Source organism: Silurus meridionalis, chromosome 4, assembly GCF_014805685.1.
Source record: "Silurus meridionalis isolate SWU-2019-XX chromosome 4, ASM1480568v1, whole genome shotgun sequence".
NCBI lineage: Eukaryota > Metazoa > Chordata > Actinopteri > Siluriformes > Siluridae > Silurus > Silurus meridionalis.
The window spans coordinates 7,564,263-7,591,463 of record NC_060887.1 but is presented as its reverse complement, the minus strand read 5'-3'; the positions used below and the strand labels follow the sequence as shown (position 1 = coordinate 7,591,463).

Genomic DNA, 27,201 nt, shown 5'->3' with positions numbered 1-27,201 from the left:
AAACTCACTGTAGTCTTGATCTTTTGTTTTTTTCTTTCCTCTATATTCCCTAGTTGTGTAGATCTCAATATCTACACTCCAACATACATCTTTCTTACACTATGTACATCCTTTATATATTATTATAAAATATTAAATCCTTCATTCTGATTGGTCGGCTCCGGGTTCTCATTCGTCCTATCAGTTTTTAAGGCTCCGTTTGTGTTTGGGACGACTTCATCCTGGGCGTATTGCGGACGCATGTTGTGGCTGCTCGTGTAATATACAAGAGTGTCATCTTCGCTGTTTAGACATTATGTGTGTGAGTGGGCGAGCGTCACGTGAAGTGTGTGTTCCCAGACTGGGATAATATGTTCCTTCCCTGGTGGAGCTGTCACAACAGAAGGCCGTGCATATAGAGCATGTTTTCCTGCTTCTTCCTTTATTTATGTCCTACATCAAACATCTTTTATTCTTCTTTTATCATCTTAAATATTTTGTTCCTCCACATCCAGAACGCGGGAACTCCTCCAGGGTCGGCGAAAACGCCAGCGTCCTCGTCCTCATCTCGCCTGAAGCAGCTACAGCAGGGTGGTCTGGAGCAGAAGAACAGGAAGCAGCGTGAGCAGCAGGGCCAGCAGCAGGTATTTCACTTCTGACAGCCCCCTGACGTCCGAGAGCTAGGACTGAACGCTACCTGCTACGCTAGCAACCCTACCCTGACTAGCTGAGCGCTAGTCAGTTTTTGCTAGCACTTAAGGAGACTTGACAGTTAAGCACAATTACGATCACCTGGGAAAAATTTTTTTTGTCTTGACCATAGCCATGATGTCTACCTCTCCACTAGGGGTCCAACCAATCAGCTGACCCTGATTTTTTTCTTCCTCCAAACCCTACATAGTCCCTGTTACATCATTTAGGGTTGCTTTTATTTTCACCTTCTTTCTCGCACTCCTGTGTCTGTCTGCAGTCCACCGAGACCAAAACACAGGGTCCTGTAATCGTTTCCCTACATACAAATTGCTCCGCGGGGCTTTTCTGCCTTTGTCTCATCGTCGCTATAGACTTTCACCATACAGCTTTTTCTAGTATGCTGTGACCTCCAAAAAAAAAAAAAAACCCACCAATAGCATTAGTGAGGTAGCTTCAAAACAACCCCAAAACATTAAGTATTAACATAAAATGATGTATATAAATTAAAACACATTTCGCTAGCATGTAGTTATATGGTGCTAATCAGTGGATTTAGCCAAACCAACACAAGCAGCAGATTTCCATTATCCGTCCCAACTAATATTGTCCTTAAACCCGCTTGTGAAACTTCTGAGTAAAGGATAAAACTGTGAACGAATGCAGAACGTACAAAGATGAAAAGAAAAAAACCTCCGTGGATGAAGCGGAGAATTGGGAAGCCGTCCAGAGACTCTCAAGACTCTTGAACTACGCAACGTCAGAGCACAAAGGCTTGTGGCAAAGAAAGCAAACGATCAAAAAGGACAGAAAGATTATTAGTTAACTTTGAAACCATTAGCTTGCAAGCATACCAGATTGATCTCCCTGGAACTGATCCAAGGAGAAAATAGCAAAACCTGGATAGGAACCAGACTCCAACAGGGAACACAGCTTCTTCTGGGTGACAAGGAAGATCCTGGGATGTACTTTATGATCTCGGCAGCAGTTTTAGTGCAGGAAGATCCATTTAGAAAACACTTTTACCTCAGAAAAAAAGCTACTCAGCAAAACATTGTACACCTTATCAAGTCCCCAATGGGGAAATATTGTGGGGTGGGAAGGTACTGGTTGTGTTTAGAACTTGGACTAGGTCTTTTAGACCCAACCCCTGACAAAACTTCAAACAGTACCCACTTTGATTTATGTCTCAGGAGAGCCATGGTCAGTATTATCGTTCGGGTCTTGATTAAGACGGTTTCATTGTGTTTCTCTGTAGCCTAGCGAGGCATTCGGTCAGGTCAGCATGCGCCGTGCGATTTGAGCCTCGCCAACGGAAACCTCAGCATGACGTAGATGCAAACCATCTGTCTGAGATGCACTAGAGCCACCTGGCTTTTGCCTCCTACCCAGCCAAAGGTCTCGCTAATTTGGCATTCCCCCTTGTGCTGAATGTAGCGAATGTTGGCGTGGTTGTAAAAATCAAACGTACAATTGCTCGGATGGCTCCTCAAGCCCTTGATTAGCATCTAGCCGAGTTGAGCGTTACTGACTTTCGTCGGATTAGATTGCTAATCTACATGTTCTGAGCAGCGATTTCTAGGGGTCCAAGCACTTTTTACATTTTACATAAAATGATCAAGGGATCGTTGATGAGCAAAATCTGATTGGCTGATGGTGGCAGAAACATATTGTTATATATTATATCAAGGTTGTGATGGATTCGAAGTCTAGACCAGGAACCCATGATTCGATTTGATGTTTTTGAGGGGTCACAGCATACCTCCAGGGAATTTTCATCCTTCTGATGGGCGTTTTTTGGCTTTTCTTTATTCTAATGAATTGAAACTGAATGGTTTGCCCCAACTTTTGACGATTACTGAATAGCAGAAAACCCTTGACCACAGATCATATGAGACAGGTTTTTTATCCATGAGATACAACTAACATTTTTGTCTCTTCTCTTCTCTCCATCCTTGCTCACCTTCTTCTCACTTGCTTGCTTCATGCTCGCACTTCTTTCCTCTCGCTTCTCTCGAATGAAATGCATGCACTGGGTGTAACCCAAAGAAATGAGACCATACTTGGCCAACTGTCCTTCAAATCCTCAAACCTTGAAGACTTGCAATTAATCCTTCAGAAGTCAATATCAAGATCTGCTCTGTTTTCTTTACTTTTTTTCCCCTCCCCCTGAGGCACTTTTTCCTTTTTTGCAAACCGATTCCCCGTGCCCCCTTTCTGGCCAATCGCAACCTCTTTTTTTCATGAATGGCATTAATTTCAGCCTATCACTGTCCTTCATTCTGTTTTTCGCCTGAGATCTGATCCTATCCAAGGTGATGAGACGCTGAAGCGAAGCGTGGGGACGACGCATGCGCCAGGACACTGAGTAGAAAACCGAATGGCGACACGTTATATTCTAAAACATTAGGGTAAGTTAGAGTGATTAATGTAATAATGTGTCACTGTATGTACAGTAAAATAGCATCATCATCACCATCATCAGGACCATGAAGGATTTCAGCTCGTCTGAAAACTGGCAACTCCAAACAAGACTTTATTGACGAATTAAATGTCATATTGTATTGAAACGTGGCTTCTTTTCGTTGGGCGCCAGCGCTATATACGCGGTACGGCCAAAACTTCGTGGACACCCGAGCATAAGATTGAACATCTCGCGTTGAGTCCCCCATTATCTGTTAAGCTCCATTGAGATGTTCCACTAGATTTTGCGAAAAATTTGTGGAGATTTATTCAGCCCAAAGAAGGGCGTTGGGTACTCAAGGTGTTTCAAGGTCAGAGATGGGGATCCTCCACCTCGTCCCAAACCCGTAAAGCTTGTTCACAGTCGCACTTTTATTCCGGAACAAGATTCGAATCTGATCATTTAGGCAAAGGCAGAATTCCATGCTATCCGAAAACAGCCAAAACGATCTTCAGGTTTTTGGGCTGACAATTTGGAAGCAGAAGCGCACAAGTCTGGATAAGCCGGGTGTCCCAATACTTTTGGCCAAAAAACACGTATGTATTTGATCGTACTGTTTTGAATTGTGGCTTCAGTGCATGACCTTAAAAAAAAAAAAAAAGAGTTTGTGAAGGCCGGGAAAAAAATGGGCGAGCATTTTACGAATTCCGCAACTGTGACGACTGTGATTGATCTAGATGTATTTATTACCAAAATTGTGTTTATCAAACATATATAAATATATATAGATATATATAAAGTGTTTGTATGATTAGGATCATTTTTGTATTTTTGTATTTCAGAATGAACGAGTGCATGGAAAATCAGAAACACGTGAAATAATCGAAAGTTTGAATAAATCGATATCTAGCTATAGAGAGAGAAGCACCTGTTTCATGAAGAGTGTTCCAGGAAGCTAATGCGCTATACATGATGAATTACGAGTATAAAAGAATTGAATTTAAAAAAAGAACGATTGCACAAGAATCGGAAAAAGTGATAAAACCCCCGTTTTCCTGCGAAGATTTTTACGCATGATTGTTTTTTTTTTTTTTTTTTATAAACACTTGACAGCACAGAAAATGAGGTGAAGACAATCAGAGGTGCTCGAGATGCGATTGGACAATGGGATTTTACACGATGGAAGATGCATACGGAAAGCCCCGCCCCCTTTTCTGTCTCTGCGTTTGTGGTATTTTTAATTGCGAGTCGTTTTTATTTTACATTCATACTCTGGTGGAGTCTAGTGTTGTTTTTTTCTGTCTCGTTATTGTTGCCATACTTCAGGGCTGTGCTGCTTTTTGTCCCTTCAGGGCTTTTGTCTTGTTAGAGTTGTCCCCTTTCAGGTCTCTATTGCTTGTTTGTCTCATCAGAGTTGCCCCCTTTGAGGGCTGCATGCTTTTGTATTGTTAGAATTGTCCCTCTTTCGTTAGAGTTGTCCCCTTTCAAAGCTGCATGCTTTTGTCTCATTAGAGTTGTCCTCATTTAGCTCTGTTTACTTTATTTCTTGTTAGAATTGTCCCCTTTGAGTGCTGTATGCTTTTGTCGTTTTGTTAGAGTTGTTTCCGTTCAGCACTGTCTACTTTTTGTCTCGTTAGAGTTGTCCCCTTTCAGGGCTGCATGCTTTTGTTATGCTAGTGTTGTCCCCTTTCGTTAGTGTTGTCCCCTTTCGTTAGTGTTGTCCCTTTTTGTTAGTGTTGTCTCCTCCCAGGGCTGCATGCTTTTGTCTTGTTAGTGTTGTCCCCTTTTGTTAGTGTTGTCCCCTTTCGTTAGAGTTGTCTCCTTTAAAGAATGCATGCTTTTATCTTGTTAGTGCGCTCCCCTTTCGTTAGTGTTGTCCCCATTCGTTAGTGTTGTCCCTTTTTGTTAGTGTTGTCTCCTCCTAGGGCTACATGCTTTTGTCTTGTTAGTGTTGTCCCCTTTTGTTAGTGTTGTCCCCCTTTGTTAGTGTTGTCTCCTCCTAGGGCTGCATGCTTTTGTCTTGTTAGTGTTGTCCCCTTTTGTTAGCATTGTCCCCTTTCTTTAGTGTTGTCCCTTTTCATTAGAGTTGTCTCCTTTCAGGGCTGCATGCTTCTGTTATGTTAGAGTTGCCCCCTTTTGTTAGAGTTGCCCCTATTCAGGACTTTATGCTCTTGTCTTGTTAGATTGTCCCCATTCAGGGCTGCATTGCTTTTTGTCTTGTTAAATTTGTCACCTTTCAGGGTTGTATTTTTTGTCCCATTCAGGCTGTACATTTTTTTGTCTTGTGTTGCTGTAGTTAGGGCTGCTTTTCTGCTGCCCTGTCCTCTGTCCCAATAGTATTGAGGCCCCCACTATCGAATTCTGAGGACCGAGGCAATTGCTCGCTCCGCCTATAGCTAGCGCCGGCCCTCTTTACAATACAGGCCTGCGTTATTATTTTTTTATCCTGTTAGCGTTGCTGTGGTTCAGGGTCCTCACTGTTCCTTCGTGTCTTTCTAAACCTTTGACACAGTCCTGATGTTAATCTGATATAGATAATTTCATCAAATTTTTCGCCAAACGTTTGTGGACATCTGCACAAAAGATTGGTACGTGAACGTCCCATTCCACATTTGCTGTTCTAACGTTCTAAGCTCCACTCTGGGAAGGTGTTCCACTCGATTTGGTGGAGATTTGTGCCAAAGGAGCTCCTAAAGCAGGAGATTTTTTAAGTCGTCAAAGCCATGGAAAGAATATCTTCATGGAGCCGGTTGCTGGAACAGATTCAGGTCTTCTGATTCAAGTAAAGGAAAAATGTCTACAATGCTTCAACAGTTTAGACTCGTAGCACATATGGCCGGGAAGGTAGGGGTCTAGACGCAGTCTAGTAAAGCTTGTGCAGTGGAAATCCACATCGTTCCACGTCTTACAGAGCGGAAAATCCCATAAAATGAGATCTGCTGGCGAAGCTGCATGCACACTGAACCTGACGTCTGCATGCAGAAGCAACTTTTTTTTTTTTTAATGTGTGTGTAAAAATAGAAATTACGTCTGTATGGAAAAATAAATAAATAACGGAAAATATAATGTTTGGTTTGCAGTGAAAACACGATCGCGTATGTCGCTGTGGGCCGATCCCACTCGCTTTCCTGTCGTCTGTAATCATGTAACAAAAAAAAAAAAAGACCAACTAACGATTTACACAGTTGATAAAACCACGAGCGATGTGTATGTGTGTGTGTGTGTGTGTGTGTGTGTGTGTATATATATATATATATATATATATATATATATATATATATATATATATATATATATATATATATATATATATATATTGCTAGATCTCCAGTAGCTCATCCTTTGTGTCGAGTGTTTACAGAATAACTGTGTGATTAGACCGATAATGCACTTTTTTTTTTGAGAGAAACAAATACAGTGTACGGAGAAATTATTATTATAATTATAATGCTGCTCTTTGGTGGGGGGTGGGGTGGGGTGGGCGTAGGTAAAGGGGTAGAAATATGAACCTGAACCAGAGACTGTTGGTTTTGTAATATTCACTGTTGTGTTTTTGTGAGTATTAAAAGTGTTCGATCTTGTACTCCGGCCTCCGAGTGCTGATTAATTTGATACACGTCCAAACGTATCCCACTTTAACACGTGGACACGTCCTTTGTGTGTGGTGTGAGAGGAAGTCCTGTGTGTGTCTGTGTGTGTGTGTGTAGGTTCGAGACAAAATGCAGCTCGATACATCAGATCTCAAGGTGGATGAGTTACAACACACTGGTCGACCGAGAACCAGACTTGGAGGCTACTGGATGGCTGGCTGATGGACATGATGGACATCTATTTATACTTTTACTGTCCCGTGCTTGTGTAAACTAAGATTGGACAGTGCAGCAGTTTGATTAGATGGTAGGATGAGACGGTGTGATAGGATTAGAGAGCACAGTAAGATCAGACAGTACAGCAGTAAAATGAGACAGTGTGGTAAAATCAGACAATCAGACTGCAGTGGTAGGAACAGACGGTGCAGCGGCAGAAATGTACCCACTGTGGGACAAATAAAGGTATATCTTATCAGATGGTGCTGAGGTAGGATCAGACAGTGTGGCAGTAGGATGAGACTGCAGTGTTGGATCAGACAGTGCACCAGTAAGATCAGATTGTGTGGTGGGAGGACAGACTGTGCGGTGGGAGGACAGACAGTGTGGCAGTAGGATGAAACAGTGGAGCAGTAAAATCAGATTGTGTGGTTTTTGGATTAGACGGTGGTAGGATCAGACAGTTTGAAGCAGTAGAATGAGACGGTGCAGCAATAAGATTAAATTGTGTGGTGGTAAGATCAGACAGTGTGGTAGTAGGATGAGATGGTGCAGCAGTAAGATAATATTGTGCGATGGTAGAATCAGAGGGTGTGATGGAAGGATCGGACAGTGTGGCAGTAGGATAAGACAGTGCAGCAGTAAAATCAGATTGTGCGGTGGTAGGATTAGACAGTGCAGCTTTAAGATGAGACAGTGCAGCAATAAGATCAGACAGTGCATTGGTAGGATCAGACAGTGTGGCAGTAGGATGAGATGGTGCAGCAGTAAGATCAGATTGTGCAATGGTACTATGCATGTCAGAACCTTGTTATAACAACATTATTGCTAGTTTCCTTTCAAAATAAAGATACTTTTATTAATATGTTATAACTGTTAATATTACCATGTTATTGCCATGTACCCACTGTGTAGACGTGTCTGTGTTATAATATCACAGTAAGTGTGTATTAGAGATTGATTTATTTCATTAGGGTACATGCACATGAAGCACCAGATCCCAATACAAAACACATTCATTCCAATCAAAACCCGCTCCTGGAATTAAATCGACGCGTTGATGTGGATCAGAACCGACAGCGAAAATCTCTCAAGCTCGAAGATCAGGATTCGCTGGATTCACCACGGCGAGATCAGATCCAGGTGGTGCAGGAGGCAGAGGAATCACTCTCCGCTTGTGATTTGCAGCGTTCTTTAGAACACAATTAACAGAAATAAGAAGTGTGTGTGTGTTAGAGCGAGATATCGGAAGACACTTGAAGCTTCTGTGCCGGTTTCCATTTGTTGCTGCTGCGTCTCCCGCCATCGTCTCTTATGTAGGGCTGATTTCTCAGATCTGCACACACACACACACACACACACACACACACACACACACACACACACACACACAATAAATGAAAAATCCAAACATCTAGTAAAAATGCATAAAGGAGGTCACTACTGGAGAAAAGGAGAAACGGAGGAAGAGGTTTAGCGAAGAGTCGAATCGTTGAAGGCGGAGTCGGAGATCGCTGGGAGTAAAAAACGAGACGATGAGGAACAATGTGAGAATTTAGCACTGAGAGGAAACAAACAGGAAAACAGGAACGCCTGTGAGGACGGACCTCAGCGACGGATCAATAGATCAAACCCGAGTTGATTTTTGCCCCCCTGACCTGTTATGATGTCCTCGATGGTGCCGTCTTTGCCTTCGCGCATCCGAGGGGACAACTGTCTTCGCCTCAGCTCCGATATGAGGTCCACGTGCTGCATCGTGGGCTCCTGGGCGGCAGACAGACAGCAGTTCATCAATTTGTTTACTAACTTCGAACATGGACGTTTTCCTGTTCTGTCTATAGGAAGTTACAGCTCTACCTCTGCCATGTTAATCTGTATTCTATGGGACTCTCAGGACACGCCACGGTCTCCTTAGCTTTGCGATATGTAGTGTGTAGTGTAGTTTTCCCCTTCACATGAAACTAGGAGATCCATACCTGTTTCAGCATGGCTTTTATAGACCATGTGGTTGGAAGATGTGGAAGATCTCCTGCTCGAGAGTGATTACAATCTAAAAGATCGGTACCTTGCTACCCGTTTTTCCTGCTTCGCTCGTGGACGTCTCTTTGCTCTCGTCGGCTACGACAAAACTGTCCCTCTTCCTCTGCTCATTCTCCTGCTCAGCTGCCTGGAAAGACGAGTCAGAGTTTTTACTGAATTAACGTAGGAATAAATAAACCTTGCAGAATCCGATTCATATCGAATAACTATACCTGGCTTATGAATATGCATGAATGCACAAATAAGCATGCAAATGAGTATACTTCACCTTATACGCTTTAATGAACCTGATGAATATGAGGAAGAACATGGCAGGGGGCGTGGTCTTGGGATTCTCACCGAAGTACTCCACTACGGATTCATACACCTCCTACAGAGAGAGAGAAGAACGAGGGGAAAAAGTGGAAAAGTATTTTTTTCCATACGTATTATCGTTTTTAATTGCTTTTTTTCAACAAACTTTCACACCTGCCCGGTTTTTGCGTCTTTAACCACGGCGTCCAGCAGGCTGCGGTTGTTGGACAGGAACTCCCTCAGGACCAGATTGTCTTTCTGTTCTTCATACTCCTTCCGGGTCACCTCCATTCCTCTCTCCAGCGCTCGTATGTCTAATAAGATGCTGTCCAATGACACTGAGAGGCAAAAAAAAAAAACCTCGGTAAGATGGTAATCCGGGTGTGAGCATGATGCGCTAAAGAACGGCCATTATGATGGTGGAGGACCTCACACCTAGCTGTGGATAATCATCTTAAATACATATTCATGAGGTAAAACTGTGAGCGAAACTGACTGGACCAAATTTTCCTTTTATTTTATATACAGTTCTGCTTCTCAGAATCACGTCCGGAGAGAAACTAGACAGACAGACAGACAGACAGACAGACAGACAGACAGACAGACAGACAGATAGACAGATAGATAGATAGATAGATAGATAGATAGATAGATAGATAGATAGATAGATAGATAGAGAGTGTGTGTGTGTATATGTGTTCACCCATTGCTGCTTTGTCCAGAAAGTGCAGCTCCGTATAAAAGTTGTGTAGATGTGGAAACTTCTCATGGATGATGCTGACCAGGAAGTGCAGCAGCGTCTGTCTGCGATCCGTCGACTTTGTGTCCAGCAGCTAAGTGAGAAATAAAAAAAAATCAATAGCGTGATTCAAATGAAAACATTCCACACACACACACACACACACACACACACACACACACACAAAACTTTGTGGACACCGGAAAATGTGAAATTCATTCAGCCACAAGGGGGCGTTTAATAAAGTCAGGCACTGATATAGGTAAGTTGGGGCCTAGGCTGCATTCAGCATGAAAAAAAAAATATCCTGAAGGTGTTAGATATGGTTTGGAGCGCTAGAGCAGGAGATCTTCCACATATTGCTAAAAAAAAGCAGGTGTCCTGATACTTTTGCTCTGTTAGCAATGCTTTCACCTCACCTGATCGAGACTCTGGAGACGGAAGCCGTACACGGTGCCCCTCTTATCGCTGTTCATGTAGTTCCCGAACGCCAGGATGATCTTAAAAAAAAACGAGGGTGATGATGCGCTAGAAAAAAAAAGAACGAGTCGAGATCTGGAAAAAAAACGTACCTCCAGGATCTTCTTCAGTTTGCTGGAGGATTTGATGGACATGGAGGCGGCGATGACGGCGTTCAGCTGCTGGGAGGTTGAAAGAGCGAAAAAGAGAAAAAAAAAAGAACTTTATTCTATCTATTCTTTCCATACTCTCTATTGTTTCTATTCTCTCCATCAGACAGACAGAGACAGAGAGAAAGAGAGAGAGATTTTCTATATCTTTGTGGTGTAGAGTACAGTATCTCCAGCGGTTCTGACCGGCTGCAGGAGCTGGATGCTCTCGGTGAAGTTCCCCATGAAGGTGAGCGTGCTGATTCGCTGGCAGAGTCGTGGGATTTTCCCGAACTGGGCCATGAAGCGATCTTCCTCCGAAAGTTCAGACGCCGAGTGGCCGTCACGCTCGTAACTCTGGATCAACTTCAGCTCGTAATCGGATGGAACAAAACGCTCCAACTGCTCCAGAAAATCCACACGCAGTGCCTTCAGGTTATACCTGAGAGAGAGATGAACATATATGAGCGAAAGAGTGTGTGAGTCCGTGAGTGTGTGTGTGGTAGACGTACGTCTCGATGGCGCTGCAGATCTGCTTGGTGTCCATGCCCCCCTTGCGCAGGGTGATGGCCAGGTTCTTGGCGCGGTTCGGCTCCAGGAGAGAGATCTTGCTGGAGGACTTGCGCGCCACCCTCGTCGCCATGGTGCTGCCGCTGGTGGGTGGAGCCTGAGCCTTCGTTTTGAAGAGCTCCTCGAAAGCGTCCATGTCCAGCTCCTGGGGCGAGAGGCGTAGTGTGAGACAAACCGCGAAACGTATCGAAACAATTTGGACGCTTTTAGCGCAATCAGGGATTTTTGTAACGAGTCAAACAAACAAACAAACAAACAAACAAACAAATTGGAATGTACCATTAGGACCTTTCCGTCGTCCAGCTCGGTGAAGACGGTCCCAGCAACCTGCTCGTCCTTCAGCGTCTGCCAGTTAAAGAGCGGCATGCGGTACTTCGTCCGGATCGGTTTCTTATCCCTTAGACCTGAAACACACACACACACACACACACACACACACACTCATATAAGGATATCAGGACAGTAAGAAATCTACAGTCCATAAGAATTCCATACCTGTCCCCGAGGTGTTCAGAGGCGGAGGTGGAGGTGGTGGCGGAGGAGGCGGAGGGGGAGGGGCGGGGCCAGGAAGTGGGGGCGGGGCTGGAGGAGACGGTCGCGATTCTGTACTGGAAACAGTGAGCGGACTGGCGGGTTTCGTAATCTCGTCTGCAACTAAAGAAAATATGAGAAATTAGAACAAAATGCCTTATGACACACACACACACACACACACACACACACACACACACACACACACACACACACACACACACAAAATGCATCAGTAAAGCATTAAAGTGTATTTGGTCTATAGAGTCACCTGTGTGACGTGGTTGTGTGTTGCGTGTGTCTTCGACGGCGTTAAGGTCCACGGATCCGGACTCGGAGCGCTGCATGAGGACCTTCTGCTCCAGAGCTTTGGAGGAACGTTCTCGCTCTTGCTCACGCTCCAGCTCTCGGGCCATCTCGTGCTCACGCTCGCGCAGCTGCAGGCTGGAGATCTGAGCGCACGAGTCGCGGAGGCTCTCCTACACACACATACACACACACACACATGGGGTTAATGAGTCTTAATGACTTTATACACCAACACACACACACACCTTCAGCAGCTCCACATCCTTAGTGCTGTGCATGAGCTGTCTCTCCAAGGCTGACACTTTCTCCATCGCTTCTTTCTCATACTCCTTCAACCTGGTGCTTAACTGTGACACACACACACACACACTTTTCAGTACCACTTTTCAGTGTTCTTGAACTTCCCAAAACCATATTCGAACCTATTTATATGTCTTTATAAGCGTTTGTGTGTGTGTGTGCCTCAGCATTGTTCTTCTGGAGTTCCTCGAGGTGCTCCACAAAGCCGGTTTTGGTCTCGCCGTCCTCCAGCAGCGCCCCCACGTCAAACACGTTATCCAGATACGCCTGGACCTGAACCTGTAACCTCTCACTCTCACTCACTTTTAATGTCTGCACACACACACACACACACACACACACACACACACACACACACACACACTTGTTCTAAGATTAAAATAAAAATGTGTTTAAAATTGCATGCCTTTTTGTGTGTGTGTGTGTGTGTGTGTGTGTGTGAGTGTGTGTCACCTCCAGGTACTGGTCCAGCCCCAGTTGTGTGAACTCGTACTGCAGGTAAACTCTGAAGTTCATGTTTTCTACAGAATGGACCACGATGTTGATGAACTGCATACATGCCACCTAGTGGAGAAGCAAGCATCAATCCAACCCCAAATGTGTGTGTGTGTGTGTGTGTTTGTGTGTGTGTGTGTGTGTGTGAGAGAGAGAGAGAAAGATTATTCTTTACCCCATTATTATTATTATTATTTTTGAAACCGAACCTCACCATGAAGTCGATGTTAGTGTCCTCGTTACGGAAGTAGGCCATCAGCTTCTCAAAGCGGCTCTTCTCTCCACACACCTACACACACGTTTTCCGTTATTTATAAATAATTTAATAAGTCATCACACACATACTTCGAGGACTCAGTGGTACCGTGCTCGTACGACGGATGCACCATAGTCGCTATCGTTCAGACACGGTTGCAGGAAAGGAGTCTCCAGTTTCAGTGATGTTTTAAAGTAAAAAAGTAAATAAAAAAAGGACACGCAACAGCATCCAAGGACACACACACACACACACACACACACACACACACACACACACACACACACACAAAAACTAAGTAGGAAACAAATTCATGTTTCCAAATGTGTTTCTGCTGCAATACCACATACGGACACAAGAGGGCACAAGTGGCCTATACAGCTACTGTACAGTGTAACGGCTGCACACTTTATTCACACACATACACACGCTTAATACACATCAGACATCAAATTCACACATATCACACACACAATCACACACAAACACACGTGGATATAAAATTCACACACATCATGCACACAAGTTTTTTCGTCTGTATTGAGTTTTTACAACCATATTAGCGGCTACATATGAGAGCTACATGTGTGTGTGTATTGTGTGTATGTATAATGGGTGAAGAGTGTATGGTGTGTGTGTATACTTTGTGTAGTGTGTATCGTATGTGCCAGGTTTAGTGTTTGTGTGTAGAGTGTGTATATACTGTGTGTATAGTGGGTGTTTGTGTAGTGTGTAGAGTGCGTGTGTGTTTGTGTGTATAGCATGTATACGTATTGTGTGTGTATAGTGTGTATATGCATAGTTTGTCTAGTAGGCATGTGTGTAGCATGGGTGCATAGTGTGTGTAGTACGTATGTGTGTAGCATGTGTGTATGGTGTGTAGTAGATATGTGTGTGTGTGTGTATAGTGTGTACAGTGTGTATGTAAAGTATGTGTATGTATTGTGTGTACACTGAGTATAGTGTGAGTGTATGTATTGTGTGTATAATGTGTAGTAGGTATGTGTGTAGTGTGTGTGTGTGTATGGTGTGTAGTAGGTATGCATGTATGTATTGTGTGTAGTAGATATGTGTGTAGTGTGTGTGTATAGTGTGTACAGTGTGTATGTAAAGTATGTGTGTATGTATTGTGTGTACACTGAGTATAGTGTGAGTGTATGTATTGTGTGTGTATAATGTGTGTAGGTATGTGTGTAGTGTGTGTGTATGGTGTAGTAGGTATGCATGTATGTATTGTGTGTAGTAGATATGTGTGTAGTGTGTGTGTATAGTGTGTACAGTGTGTATGTAAAGTATGTGTGTATGTATTGTGTGTACACTAGTATAGTGTGAGTGTATGTATTGTGTGTGTATAATGTGTGTAGTAGGTATGTGTGTAGTGTGTGTGTGTATGGTGTGTAGTAGGTATGCATGTATGTATTGTGTGTAGTAGATATGTGTGTAGTGTGTGTATAGTGTGTACAGTGTGTATGTAAAGTATGTGTGTATGTATTGTGTGTACACTGAGTATAGTGTGAGTGTATGTATTGTGTGTGTATAATGTGTGTAGTAGGTATGTGTGTAGTGTGTGTGTGTGTGTATAGTGTGTACAGTGTGTATAGTGTGAGTATATACTGTGTGTGTATAAATGTATTGTGTGTAAAGTATGTTTGCATGTATGTATCGTGTGTAAAGAGTGTGTAGTAGTAATGTGTGTAGCATGTGTATGGTGTGTAGTAGGTATTTGTGTATAGTGTGTGTATTGTGCAAGTGTATGTATTGTGTGTGTATAGTGTGTACAGTGTGTATAGTGTGAGAGTATATACTGTGTGTGTATAAATGTATTGTGTGTAAAGTATGTTTGCATGTATGTATTGTGTGTGTATAGTGTGTGTATTGTGTGTATAATGTGTGTAGTAGGTATGTGTGTGTGTATAATGTGTAGTAGGTATGTGTAGTGTGTGTATAGTGTGTGTATTGTGTGTATGTATGTATTGTGTAGTAGATATGTGTAGTGTGTGTGTATGTATGTATTGTGTGTGTATAAATGTATTGTGTGTAAAGTATGTTTGCATGTATGTATCGTGTGTGTAAAGAGTGTGTAGTAGTAATGTGTGTAGCATGTGTGTATGGTGTGTGTGTATAGTGTGTGTATTGTGTGTGTGTGTGTGAAACGTATCTGAATAATGCATCATTTGCCTCCTGCTCTCCCCAAACAATACCTACATTCTGTCACCACCATCACCATACGACACCTGAACTCCTTCCTCCACACCCACACCCACACCCACACCACCCACACACACACACACACACACACACACACACACACACACACACACACACACCCCAACACTCCCTCTTCATCCCTGCCTCATTCAACAACTGGACGAATCCTGATTACATTAAAACGCTGATCATTGATTATCGTTAAACACGGAGTGTGTGTGTGTGTGTGTGTGTGTGTGTAAAAGACACCGTGCCAGCATGTATGCCTGCGCGATCTTTCATTCCTGAGTATGCATTGTTAATAAGATCGCAGTGTCTAAATATTTGATCCATTCAATTCATTGTTTGACCAGATAGGATTACACACACACACACACACACGCACACATACACACACACACACAGACACACACACACACACACACACACACACACACACACACACACACACACACATGGCACTAGTATTATGTTGCTCACCGCTTGCTAGAACTGACGTAATCATCAGAAGAGCTATAGGGGTGTTGCACTGTCTTGGCCAAAAGTATTGGGACACCTGACTTTTCCACCCAGAATGAGAGGAACCTGCTCTCATACACAAGCCCATCTCCATGAAGATCTGCTTTCTGTGGGGTTGTAAGGTGTGGAAGATCTCCTGCTCTAGAGCTCTAAATACTATTGAGATAATTTTTTACGCTGATCAAACCCCAAGTCTCCTCACCTCCATCACTACTGGACTTCACCAACACACTTGTGGAGGCACATCAATTTCCACAAAATCTAGGAGCTCATTATGAGAGGGAACGGAGACTAAATGTAAAAAAAAATCCACACTGCAATTGTATGTTGAGGTGTCCACAAACTTTTGGCCTGACTTTTCTATAAGGAGTCTCCAGTTCCAGTGTTTCCTTCTCTCACCTCTTTAAAGTTGTTGAAGGCTCTGAGGATGATGTCGTGGCCTCCTCGGACGAAACACACCGCCGCCAAGAGCTCCAGGACCAAGGCTTTAGTTCTTCAACACACACACACATACACACACACACACACACACACACACACACACACAGAGGCACATAATCATACACAAATATACACACACACAGATACGCACAGACAGACACATTATCACACACACACACACCCACACAAACACACACACACACACACACACACACGTGTGTATCGTACCTGGCACTATTAGTATCCAGGCTCAGGGTGATCTCATTGACACAGTTTGCGTGACTCATCACTTGATTGAACCCCGACTGAGAAACAAAGTGACACAATTACACAAAAGCAGGAATAAAAATGTGTGTGTGTGTGTGTGTGTGTGGGTTGGCTGGAACCTGGTAGTTCATAATGGCCCGGAGGCACATGATACAGAGGTGCAGGTGGTCTTTCTGATTGAGCAGGCGCGAGTTCCTCAGAGCTTTCCTGTTGGGGAAACATCACACACACACACACACACACACACACACACACACACACGATTGTACAGGACGTCTAAAATCAAGATTTCCCCAAAGCAGCTACGTAGCCAAAAGTTTGCAGACAATTTGTTCGAGCATCCTCGATGTTCTGAGTATTTGTTCATCCACAAGGGGGCATCAGTAAAGATCTGGAAGGTGAGGTGGTGAGGAGGAGGCCTGCGGTTGCTGGACTGTAGTCCACTACATAGGCCATAAGTCATCAAGGGCACTGGGTGTAATTGGGACATGATGCGATTTCCTGTTTCCTCAAGAGGAAGCATTCGAGAGAAAAAAAAAAAAAGATACACTCGTCCGTCAGTGTCACTTTTCGCTCTGGAATGCAACAAATCCGGCTGCACATAGTGTGTGTCTGTGAGTGTGTGTGCAAAGGTCTGTGTTTGTGTGTGTTCCATCTTCACTACACTATTCAACATTTAAAAGCAAGAAAAAGTAGTTGAAAGCCGACTGACCGTGTCGCGTAGGATCTGTTTGTGTGCGATGCATTATGGGTCGGGGTGTTAATAGCGCTGGACGTCCCGTCTTCTCCACATTTCTCCTCGAAGTTCCCGTTTTCAGCGCAGTCCGTGCCGTGCCTGGGAAACACGATGTCCAGCCCACGGGATGCACCATATAATAAAATGTACCATATAAAAAAAAAAACGGTTTGCAATCAAATCCAACAATTTCCTGCTTCCAGAGGCGCCCTCTAGAGGCGAATTACTGGCACTACGTGCTGTATGTTTTTACACGCTGCACGGAGAGTGCAATGGATTACGACTTTCTCTTTTAACAGTGAAAACATCTTTGAAGATATTTATAGTCTATTTTAGCGTACGTACGGCACCGAGCGCTGGGCGAAGGACAGGTACTCGACTAGAAGATCCAAGCCCTTGTTCTCCTCATTGAGAAACTCTTGAGCCCAGCTTAAAAAAAAAACAAAACAGACAAAAATTGAGAACATTTTGGACAAAAAAAGAAAAATGAAAAGTCTGCACTGTTGAATCAAAAGTATTGGGACACCCGAATGCTATGTGTATGTGTGTGTGTGTTACCCAATGTGATTGGTCCGCAAAGATATCTCCAGTTCTCTCAGGACCTGGGTGGCCTCCTGTATGCGCCTCTTGAACTGGCACACAGGTAACGAGCACCATCAGTATAATCACTCCTGCATGTACTAGTCACACACACACACACACACACACACACACACACACACACACACACACACACACCTTTCTGCTGCCTCCTTTCTCTACAAAGCTCTTGAGCTTCTGCACGTAGGCTGATGGTGGATTCTTTACCTGAAAACGCTCCTGAAGAGATAAAACACACACACACACACACACACACACACACACACACACACACACACACACTCATTTGGACATGGATCTACATTTGAGTGTGAAGGGGAAAAACCGATACTGGCGTCTTTTACAGGTGCCAGAATGAAGGTGCGGAGGTGCTCACCTGGTCACAGACCAGTTCCCACTTCTTCTCGTTGTCGTACTGGAGGAGCAGCTTCTCTTTATCAGGAGGAAGATTCATGGAATTCTGGACACACAAAAGGAGGGATTTAATTGGGGAGGTGGTCCTTCAAGTCACTAGCATGGATGACTAGCGACCTTCAAGCTACTGGATAGGTTTCTCAGCAGACCACTTGCTGTCTGTGTTTGGAAAGCATGTGATCAACCTGCAGGAATTATAGTGTGTGTGTGTGTGTGTGTGTGTGTGTCTGTGTGTGTGTGTGTGTGTGAGAATGAATTCCTCTAAAAAACACTCATGCTCTTTATTCATTATTCAGTAGCTTACCAGCAGGTAGAACTGATGATCTACAGCTATAAAATGAGATTAGTGGAATTAACACACACACACACACACACACACACACACACACACACACACACACACACACACACACACACACACACACACACGTTCCATCACATACATGATAGTCTACACTACAAATCCTTTGATGTATGAGGTATAGTGTCAGAGTGCCATTCATATAGATAGATAGATAGATAGATAGATAGATAGATAGATAGATAGATAGATAGAATAATTTTACTAAGATTAATATATAACATACGTATTTTCTTTAATATATATAAAGCACTTTCTTCCTATTTATCTTCCTCTTTTCCATTCTACCTTTCCCTCTTTTTGTCCTCTATTCTGGACTTCTTTCTTCCTCCATTCTGCACTCCCTCCTTCCTTCCTTTTAGCCTCCTTACAATTTGCACATTATCCTTCCTTCCTTTCTTCGTTCCTTTTTCCACTTTGCACAATTATCCTTCCTTCCTTCCTTCCTTCCTTCCTTCCTTCCTTCCTTCCTTCCTTCCATCCCTCCTTCCTTCCTTCCTTCCTTCCTTCCTTCCTTCCTTCCTTCCTTCCTTCCATCCTCCTTCCTTCCTTCCTTCCTTCCTTCCTTCCTTCCTTCCTTCCTTCCATCCCTCCTTCCTTCCTTCCTTCCTTCCTTCCTTCCTTCCTTCCTACCTTCCTTCATTCCAATTTGCACATTATCCATCCATCCTTCCTCCCTTCCTCCTCCCTTCCTTCCTTTCTTCCTTCCTTCCTTCCTTCCAATTTGCACATTATCCATCCTTCCTTCCTCCCTTCCCTCCTCCCTTCCTTCCTTTCTTCCTTCCTTCCTTCCTTCCAATTTGCACATTATCCATCCATCCTTCCTCCCTTCCCTCCTCCCTTCCTTCCTTTCTTCCTTCCTTCCTTCCTTCCAATTTGCACATTATCCATCCTTCCTTCCTTTCTTCCTTAATTTTTCCACTTTGCACATTATCCTTCCTTCCTACCTTCCTTCCAATTTGCACATTATTCTTCCTTCTTTCTTTCCTTCCAATTTGCACATTATCCTTCATTCCTTCCTTCCTTCCGTCCTTTCTTCCTTCCGATTTGTACATTATCCTTCCTTCCTTTTTTCTTTCTTCCTTCTTCCACTTTGCACAATTATCCTTCCTTCGCTCCTTCCTTCCTTTCTTCCTTCCAATTTGCACATTATCCTTCCTTCTTTCCTTCCTTCCAATTTGCACATTATCCTTCATTCCTTCCTTCTTTTCTTCCATCCTTCTTCCAATTTGCACATTTATCTTTCTGTCCATCCTTGCTTTCTTTCTTCCTTCTTCAACTTTGCACATTTATCCTTCCCTCCTTCCTTCATTCATTCATTTCTTCCAATTTGCACATTATCCTTCCTTCCTTCCTTCCTTCCTTCCTTCCTGCATCCCCTCCTTCTTCCACTTTGCAAATGTATCCTTCCTTCCTTCCACCCATCCATGGACTATATGAGAGGCTGGAATAAACAAGAACTGGTTTTCTTTAAAAGAATAAAAAATGTTAGCTTCTCGTCCCTACGATGGAAACGAGCACTGGATCAGGAAATGAGGTAAAAAGTCACAGTTGCAGTTCCTTAAACTTCCCTAAACACAGTTTTGTTCCCCAATGAGGAAAAAACACGCAGCATGTAAACACGAGCAAATTCCTGAACAGTCAAAGGAAGAAACTTTAAAATTTAAACACCAACAAAACTTACAAAAATGTCCCAAGAGGCGACAAAAACCAGTTCTCACGTGTATAACATCACTCTGCAGGCATTGGGGTGAGATGCCGGACGTTCACCTGTAGTCTTGCATGTCAAAATCTCCTGATGTTCAGAACAGGTTTTCTGCGCTCGGCAGCTCGCACGTTCGCTCTGGCGCGTCGGAAATTCTTGACATTTTTTGATGGTTCCTCTTGATGTCTGTCATCTGCATTCATCCGGCTTGTTTTTGTGGCGCCTGTGTTGCCTTTAAGTTAGGACAGTGTTTCAATGCTAGTGTTACTCTTGTCTTTGGCACCTTGAACTAGCTTTCCTGTTGCAGATATACATCCTCACAACAACATACTACCACCACCATGCTTCTCTCTCATAGCATTGTTGCAGCGATGGTGAAACTTTGGTCTCGTTGTTAGACATCTCTAGTGACCACGAATCAAACAATTAGTGCACCAATGAAATATAATGTATCTAAATGGAAGGACCTGAAGAGAACCATTAAGAAACCAGCTCAGACAAGTGAAGGTCATCATATAATTGACATTTTAAACAGAGTTGTGAGATGCAGGTCCAGGGTTGCCAGTTCACTTCTGAGACTGGGCTACTGTCTCACCCACATGCTGTTCCTGGAAGTGGGATCTCATTAACATAGAGCACTAACCCGTATTACATATATCACAGCCGTGGGTGACGACTTACTTATCTGCACTAATACACTCTTAGGCTAATGCTAACGCTAATACACACTTTCACGATTTTTCATTCTGTCACGAGTCCTCCCAGGCTCCAGATTTCCATTTACACTCTCAACCACCCATCTTTTTTAACATCCCTAAAATAGTTCTGTTCTTTTTCTTAATAGGACATGAGGGGGTGCAGCAAGAGACAGAAGGACAAGTTTGTCCTGAGGGACAAACATGACGTCTATTTCTTCTTCTTTCTCTCTTTCTCTTTCTTTCTGTAACAGCTCATTAATCTTTCCTCTATATGGGGCTGGAGATGGATAAATAATGTCAGATCAATAAGCATATATCAGAATTGCAGGCACAAGGGCTTTACTATTCCACACACACACACACACACACACACACACACACACACACACACACACACACACACACACACACACACACACACAGTGATGATGGGTGACTAAAGTGAGGACTCAAACACAAAATAGGCAATGATTATAATGAATTCTACTTAAATTGAGAAGGTACACCTCTGTCCGGAACTGTCTGGAGACTCTATTTTTAATTTAATTAAATTTTTTTTTTTCTTTTTCTAAAAAAAAACTTTACCACATCGATTTTGTGGTTCGACCAGCTTTGGAGTAGGAATATGATTCCCTACAACTGAATCTTTCAGGGCTCAAGAAGCTCATCTTGAGAAGGAATACCTAAAATGAGGGCAAAAGAAAGCTTGATGTTTTATACCATGTGCCCCTTGAGGAAATATTTTGTGGAGGCGGCTCCCTAGAACAATTACTCAATTTGATTGTTCCTCAACCTTGCCCTTCTTAGGATACCCCCTTACTTGTCCTCACCATTAGGAATCACAGCCTCATCATGGACATTACTGCATCCACCCTCTCTTCAGGCATCACTATGCCACCTGGTCACTCTGCCTTCCTACTTTAAAGAGGACTTTGCTCTGCCTCCTTGCCCACAGAGGACATCACTTTATCTTCTGAGGATGTTGTCCCTCCCTCCTGCTTTGTGTTACATTGCTCCTTCCTCTTGCTATGCAGAGGACATTGCTCCCCCATTTTGCTAAATTGGGAGCACTGCTTTGTGACATGCGCTGCACCTTTTTGCTAAACAGAGGACATTGTACCCCCATTTTGCTAAGTGCGGAATGTTGCCTTATTTTGTACTTCAGGAACCAAACAAGGGGTTCTTTCATGGTAACACCGACTATTTCCATCAGCTTCTGCGCCTCACCGAATCACATCGCGTGACTGTTCGAATTTCTTGTTACAGTCACGACTCAAATGGTTCACGTTGTCTCACTTGTTGTTTGATGTTGGGTGTACTCACCTACTCAGGTGTGTCCGTAGTGTTTGCGTTTAGTCAAAAAAAAATAAAAAATCCACACTTAAGTTTTTGTATAAACAAAGCTGTGTTGTATAAACAAACCTGTGCTCTGCTTTGTTTCCAGTTATCCTCATTTTGTACGTATTTATCCTGTCCTGATTACAGCCATGTCTTCTGGATTTGGATGTAAGCTTGTTAAAGCGGTGGGCTTGTGATAACGGGATAAGATCCAAAGTGTTGCTTGTTTTCCTGGTGGTCCTCAAGGCTCAGAGACCCCAATAGGGTTTTTCCTTAAAAGACACACTATACGGCTTGCTAGAAATGTACACAATGGAGGCACACAATTTTAAAGGAGGCCTTTGGTATGTTATTTTCCCTATTTTGTGGCTTTGTGCAACAATTGTGCACAAAGCCAGCTTCATGAAGATATGCTTTCCATGGGTTGGAAGATGCAGAAGATCTCCTGCTATAGAAATCCAAAACCAATTGAACACTTTTGGGATGAATTTGGGAATGACCTCACCTACATCAGAACCTCACTTTACATAACACTGATGCCTTCCGAAAATTCAGTGGAACATCTTCTCAGAATGATCTACAGTATGGAACCAAATGATCCATCACCTGGTACCAAATAATACACAACCTGGTACCAAATAATCCATAGCCTGGTGTCAAATGATCCACAATCGGTACCAAATAATTTACAGCCTGGTACTGAAGACCCATAACTTTTTTGGACTTTGCAACAAACCGATGGTTATAAAACATCCAGTAGATGGTGGTTCACTCCATTAACTAATTGGACCCTCTGGATAATTAAGTGGAGATCCCTCCTAAATAATCCTCTTTCACTAATCTCTAATGAGTGTTTATTGATTTGTCAAGAATATTCGCAGCATTTTCATCCATTTTCCCTATTCGGTTTTCAATACATTTACCGGCCACTTTAATAGGAACACCTGTACACCTATTCGTTTATGATATCCAATCCAATACAATCTCCACTGGTCAGGGGTTCCTGTTTCCCTAAGACGGCCCCAATGTGCTCCTCCACTGTTCCTCCACACAGTTCCACATGCTGGGCGGTTTGAGATGCCTTTCTGCTCACCACGATTGCACGGAGTGGTTATTTGACCCAGTTTTAGACGTTCTCATCTGACTCTCCAACTAGATATTGTAAACTGAAGCTCTTGACCTGTTTTTGCAGGACTTCGCTTACACATGAGTGGCTAATCATGAATAAAGGCTGTCCCCTGCGAATAAATCATTCGAACAAGATTTTATTTATCTCTTGTACGGGATGAGACGTTTCAATTCATATGGAAAGCATCGAGGTTAAAAAAAACATATGAGAAACTCTATGAGGGACCACTCCAAGCTCTTCATGCACAACATCAAGCATTACATGAAGATCATGAATACTTCCAAATTGATAAGAAATGAAGATACACTGTAGGGACAAACGTATAGGGACGCCCCGACTTCTCAAATTTTTGAAGGCGCACAGACGTCTTTGAATGCGCTGGAATGAGACGTTCCCTTCACTTGAACTCGGAGACCCCAAACCTGCTTAAGCAGGACATTTGTGAGCAAAGCCCACTGGCTTTGTATGATGTGGAAGATCTAAAGAGCTCCAAAACCCTTTAAACACCTTTAAGATCAACTTTTCCCCCAGGCCTACTCAACTAGTGGAACATCTTCTCAGCAGAGTTCGAACACTGAATGCAGAACCAATTTGGAATGTTCAAAAAGACATCTTAAAAGCCATCTTAAGCGTGGGTGTCTACATACTTTTGACAACACAGAATATCTCCACAAATACCTGGCGAAACGTAATTCACGCCCACTGATTATCGCGGTTTATACATTTGCACATGATTATGTACGCAAGTTCTGCAAAGATTTACATTCCTTACTTTATATCATATCGCGCCTCACGAGTTTTATTTTGTTATCTATACACGGAAACCTGCTTCGCCATACGTGTTCGCGAGGTAACATGCAGACATGCGTCGCCAAAACATCCCGATTACGATGCACGACGTCACGGGAGCATGTCACACATACTTCCATGGCGACCGCGATCATCCGATGATCTTGTACGGATTTGAAGTTCTCTGGACTCATACACACACAATCCTGGTTCGCATACAATTCAGCCTTCAAAATTTAAATTGCGTCCTAAATGTAGCTACAAACAGATAAAAAAAAAACAACCTTAAACCTTAAGCCCTCACTTGCAAATCTGTTTCAGGTTCCGTCGAACGTGATCTCTTTGCAATAAAAGTACGAGGTTACGTTTTTTTTATTCCCCCCTATACGCAGCGTCCTCCCTATCCATGTAACATTATGGGAGGTCCCCATAAATTTCAGATTAGCTTTTTTTTCAAACAGTCTTCCTACTGAAATAATCAGGGCGGAAAGTCACGTATTCTTGCTTTAATTTCCTCGAGTGGCTTATCGATCAGATTTCTAATACAATCTCATACAGTGGTACTCACCAGAACCGAGCTGAACCTCTCCTCAAGCTCCTCTTCTGAAGGCAGGGGCAGATTAAGTCCAGGAGGTTGTTTTGAGCCCCCGAGGCCGAAAGCGTTCTGCGTCCCTTTGGCTTCCTGCCTGGGAGACACCTCCATGCCTCCTGAAGCGTTCCCCATGGTTCTTCGAGTCGGTCGTGCGCATGAGATGAGGATCCCGTCTCTGATGGTCTCATTCAGTTATGAAAGGAGAACCATGAGGTCCAGTCCCGAGGTCCGGATTGAGCACAACGTGCTGGATTATTAATGGACGAGTAATCTCCTGGAAAACCCCATTCTTGGAAGACACCTCGATCAGGACATTAGAATGAAATGAGATTAAAGGTCACATGAAACATTGTGACATGTCTGGCTTTCATCTAACATCCTGGTTCTTCGTTCAAATGCATGACTTTGGAGGAACAGAAAGAAAAATAAATGAATAGGTAGTGTCAGGACAGATGACAGAACAGGTGGAGATCCTGTCTTACTCTGAGCACACTCATACACATACACACACACACACACACACACACACACACACACACACACACACACACACACACACATACACACACATACATACACAAACCTGCTGGATGCTTCTGGGTCCTAGTGCCATCATGTTGATCTCTCTTTCATGTATTTAAGGTTGATAGTGAAGTTTATATAATACTCTAAAAGAACAGCAACACAAAAAAACTGGGAAAAAATACAAATAAAAAAATCACCATTCAGAAACAAATCTCTAAAGGAGGCGGAGCTTAACAGCACTAATTAGATTTAATGGCTAAATCCCGGAAGTAGAGCTTTCGGTGTATTTTTGGGTGTTTTGGGGGCTTTTTTTTCCTGGTTTAAGCTGCAATGTTTAGCTTTTGTAGTTTTCATTTTAAGGTTTAGTTGATTTTGGACTCATTATTTAATGTATGAACTGTTTAAGGACGAGCTACCGGTGCCGTAACGTGGTTCATTTGTTCAAAGAATAATTAATTAAGTCATTTCCACTACTAACTCTACCAAGAACCGCGCCCAGAACTCATGCAGGAATCTACTTTCGAGATCTGACCGCGGGGCCGAATCTCATTAGCCAATGAGAGTTAAGCATTCTCTTAAGCCACGCCCTTTTGTAAATTGGATTAACAATAACGCAACTCATTCACAAGCATTAAATTTAGTTTGTTTTAAGGCAACAATTTATTGCTTGCAATAAGTCTGTCTTATTTAATATATTTTATTCGTATATTGATTGTGGTTGTGGGCGTGGCCTCCAAAAATTTGTACAACACAATTTATGCACAACAAATACGTTTGCTCAGAGGTAATCGCACAAACGATCGTGTGTAACAGGACGCGAGAGAAAACGCGAAGTTTGTTCGGTTCGTCGCCGGCCACTGGTGATAAAATCCCAGTTTCTACTCAATTAAGGATACTATTGATGATGTAATGTACTCATGAGTGGGAGGGGAACATGCGTCGATTCGCATGATCACATGGAAGAACGTAATGGCCTCGTTCACTGCATACGAACATTTTTTTCCATCGTTTGTTCTGTAATTAAACCTCCAGGCGCAGATGAAAAAGTAATGAAGTGAATCACGATCCACAGCCGAAGCTCTGACATGATGATCATCGCCGTGGTGATGTCACAGGACGGGCTGCTTCTAATCCCTCATCCGTGGCAACCCGAACACCAGCAAGCATTAACACAAAGGTTAATATTCTAATTCCAGCCAATTTAATTTTTTTTAAAGTTTTTTTTTTTATGGAAATATATCTATTTTTTTATTATGCATTATTATTAATAAACAAAATTACATCTATATTTTTACAATTAAAATATTTTTTAAACAATTACAAATTGCATTTATTTATTTATTTTATATTATATTATCTTTTAATAATCAACATTTTAATCCTTTTATAGTTTTTCAGCTGTAGGAAGTGACCCCTAGTGACCGATTACAGATACTGCAGGGGCAAATATTTATAAATGTGAAATAACAAAAGATTAATTATTCTTGTTTTCATTTGAACACGAATAAATAAATAAATAAATAAACTAATTATTATTTCTGATTACATTTCAAATATTTCATTATTATTATTATTATTATTATTATTATTATTATTATTATTATTATTGTCATTAAAGGTATTAGAAACAGTATACGGAGCGTATAGAGTTTAACTTATGGAGTTAATAATTATTTTTATATTATGCATTATTACTAATAAAAAATACATAAATAATAAAATTCATGATTTTTATAAATGTATTCCTCTTATGTATTATATTATATTATATTATATTATAATGAACATTCTTTATCCCTTTGTAATTTTGATGAATATAAATATTAAAGAAATATCGACAAATATATATATATTTTTT

General features: G+C 42.5%; 2 protein-coding genes across 16 annotated transcripts in view; one reads left to right on the top strand and one right to left on the bottom strand.

Moving 5' to 3' along the window:
• zgc:114120 (uncharacterized protein LOC619267 homolog) overlaps nucleotides 1-6,972 on the top strand; it is a 37,810-nt gene extending 30,838 nt beyond the window's left edge. For 11 of the 14 annotated variants that reach the window (XM_046846578.1, XM_046846573.1, XM_046846579.1 and 8 more), the window contains one exon: nucleotides 495-6,222. In XM_046846578.1, the coding sequence (XP_046702534.1) occupies nucleotides 495-638 (144 nt within the window). In that variant the 3' untranslated portion in view covers nucleotides 639-6,222. Of the gene's footprint in view, nucleotides 1-494; nucleotides 6,223-6,780 lie in introns of those variants that run through there. The other 3 variants (XR_006925333.1, XR_006925332.1, XM_046846575.1) reach the window with 3 other exon arrangements.
• A 763-nt stretch (nucleotides 6,973-7,735) lies between these two features.
• On the bottom strand, nucleotides 7,736-25,329 carry fmnl1b (formin-like 1b). 2 transcript variants are annotated; one of them, XM_046846585.1, is made up of 26 exons: nucleotides 24,795-25,329; nucleotides 18,169-18,252; nucleotides 17,931-18,011; nucleotides 17,751-17,824; nucleotides 17,538-17,621; nucleotides 17,169-17,291; nucleotides 16,576-16,663; nucleotides 16,418-16,494; nucleotides 16,148-16,241; nucleotides 12,980-13,054; nucleotides 12,724-12,834; nucleotides 12,433-12,582; nucleotides 12,216-12,317; nucleotides 11,933-12,140; nucleotides 11,626-11,784; nucleotides 11,410-11,534; nucleotides 11,073-11,275; nucleotides 10,768-11,002; nucleotides 10,525-10,593; nucleotides 10,372-10,452; nucleotides 9,917-10,046; nucleotides 9,388-9,551; nucleotides 9,188-9,289; nucleotides 8,945-9,046; nucleotides 8,538-8,643; nucleotides 7,736-8,215 (listed from the first exon to the last, which is right to left on the bottom strand). In XM_046846585.1, exons 1-26 carry the CDS (start codon nucleotides 24,948-24,950, stop codon nucleotides 8,112-8,114), a joined length of 3,087 nt encoding a protein of 1,028 aa, XP_046702541.1. In that variant the 5' UTR covers nucleotides 24,951-25,329; the 3' UTR covers nucleotides 7,736-8,111. The 2 variants fall into 2 exon arrangements, with proteins under 2 accessions (XP_046702541.1, XP_046702542.1); XM_046846586.1 differs by having other exon boundaries at nucleotides 10,525-10,590.
• Between the last annotated feature and the right edge of the window lie 1,872 nt (nucleotides 25,330-27,201).

What these genes read in the sequence shown, in the direction of transcription:
- fmnl1b (XM_046846585.1), bottom strand. Translation starts at nt 24,950, where the DNA reads ATGGGGAACGCTTCAGGAGGCATGGAGGTGTCTCCCAGGCAGGAAGCC. An exon ending in ATCTGCAGCGCCATCGAGAC is followed by an intron (nt 11,003 to 11,072) that starts GTACGTCTACCA and finishes TCTCTCTCTCAG; the next exon opens with GTATAACCTGAAGGCACTGC. An exon ending in CAGGAAAAACGGGTAGCAAG is followed by an intron (nt 8,644 to 8,944) that starts GTACCGATCTTT and finishes TCTGCCGCCCAG; the next exon opens with GAGCCCACGATGCAGCACGT.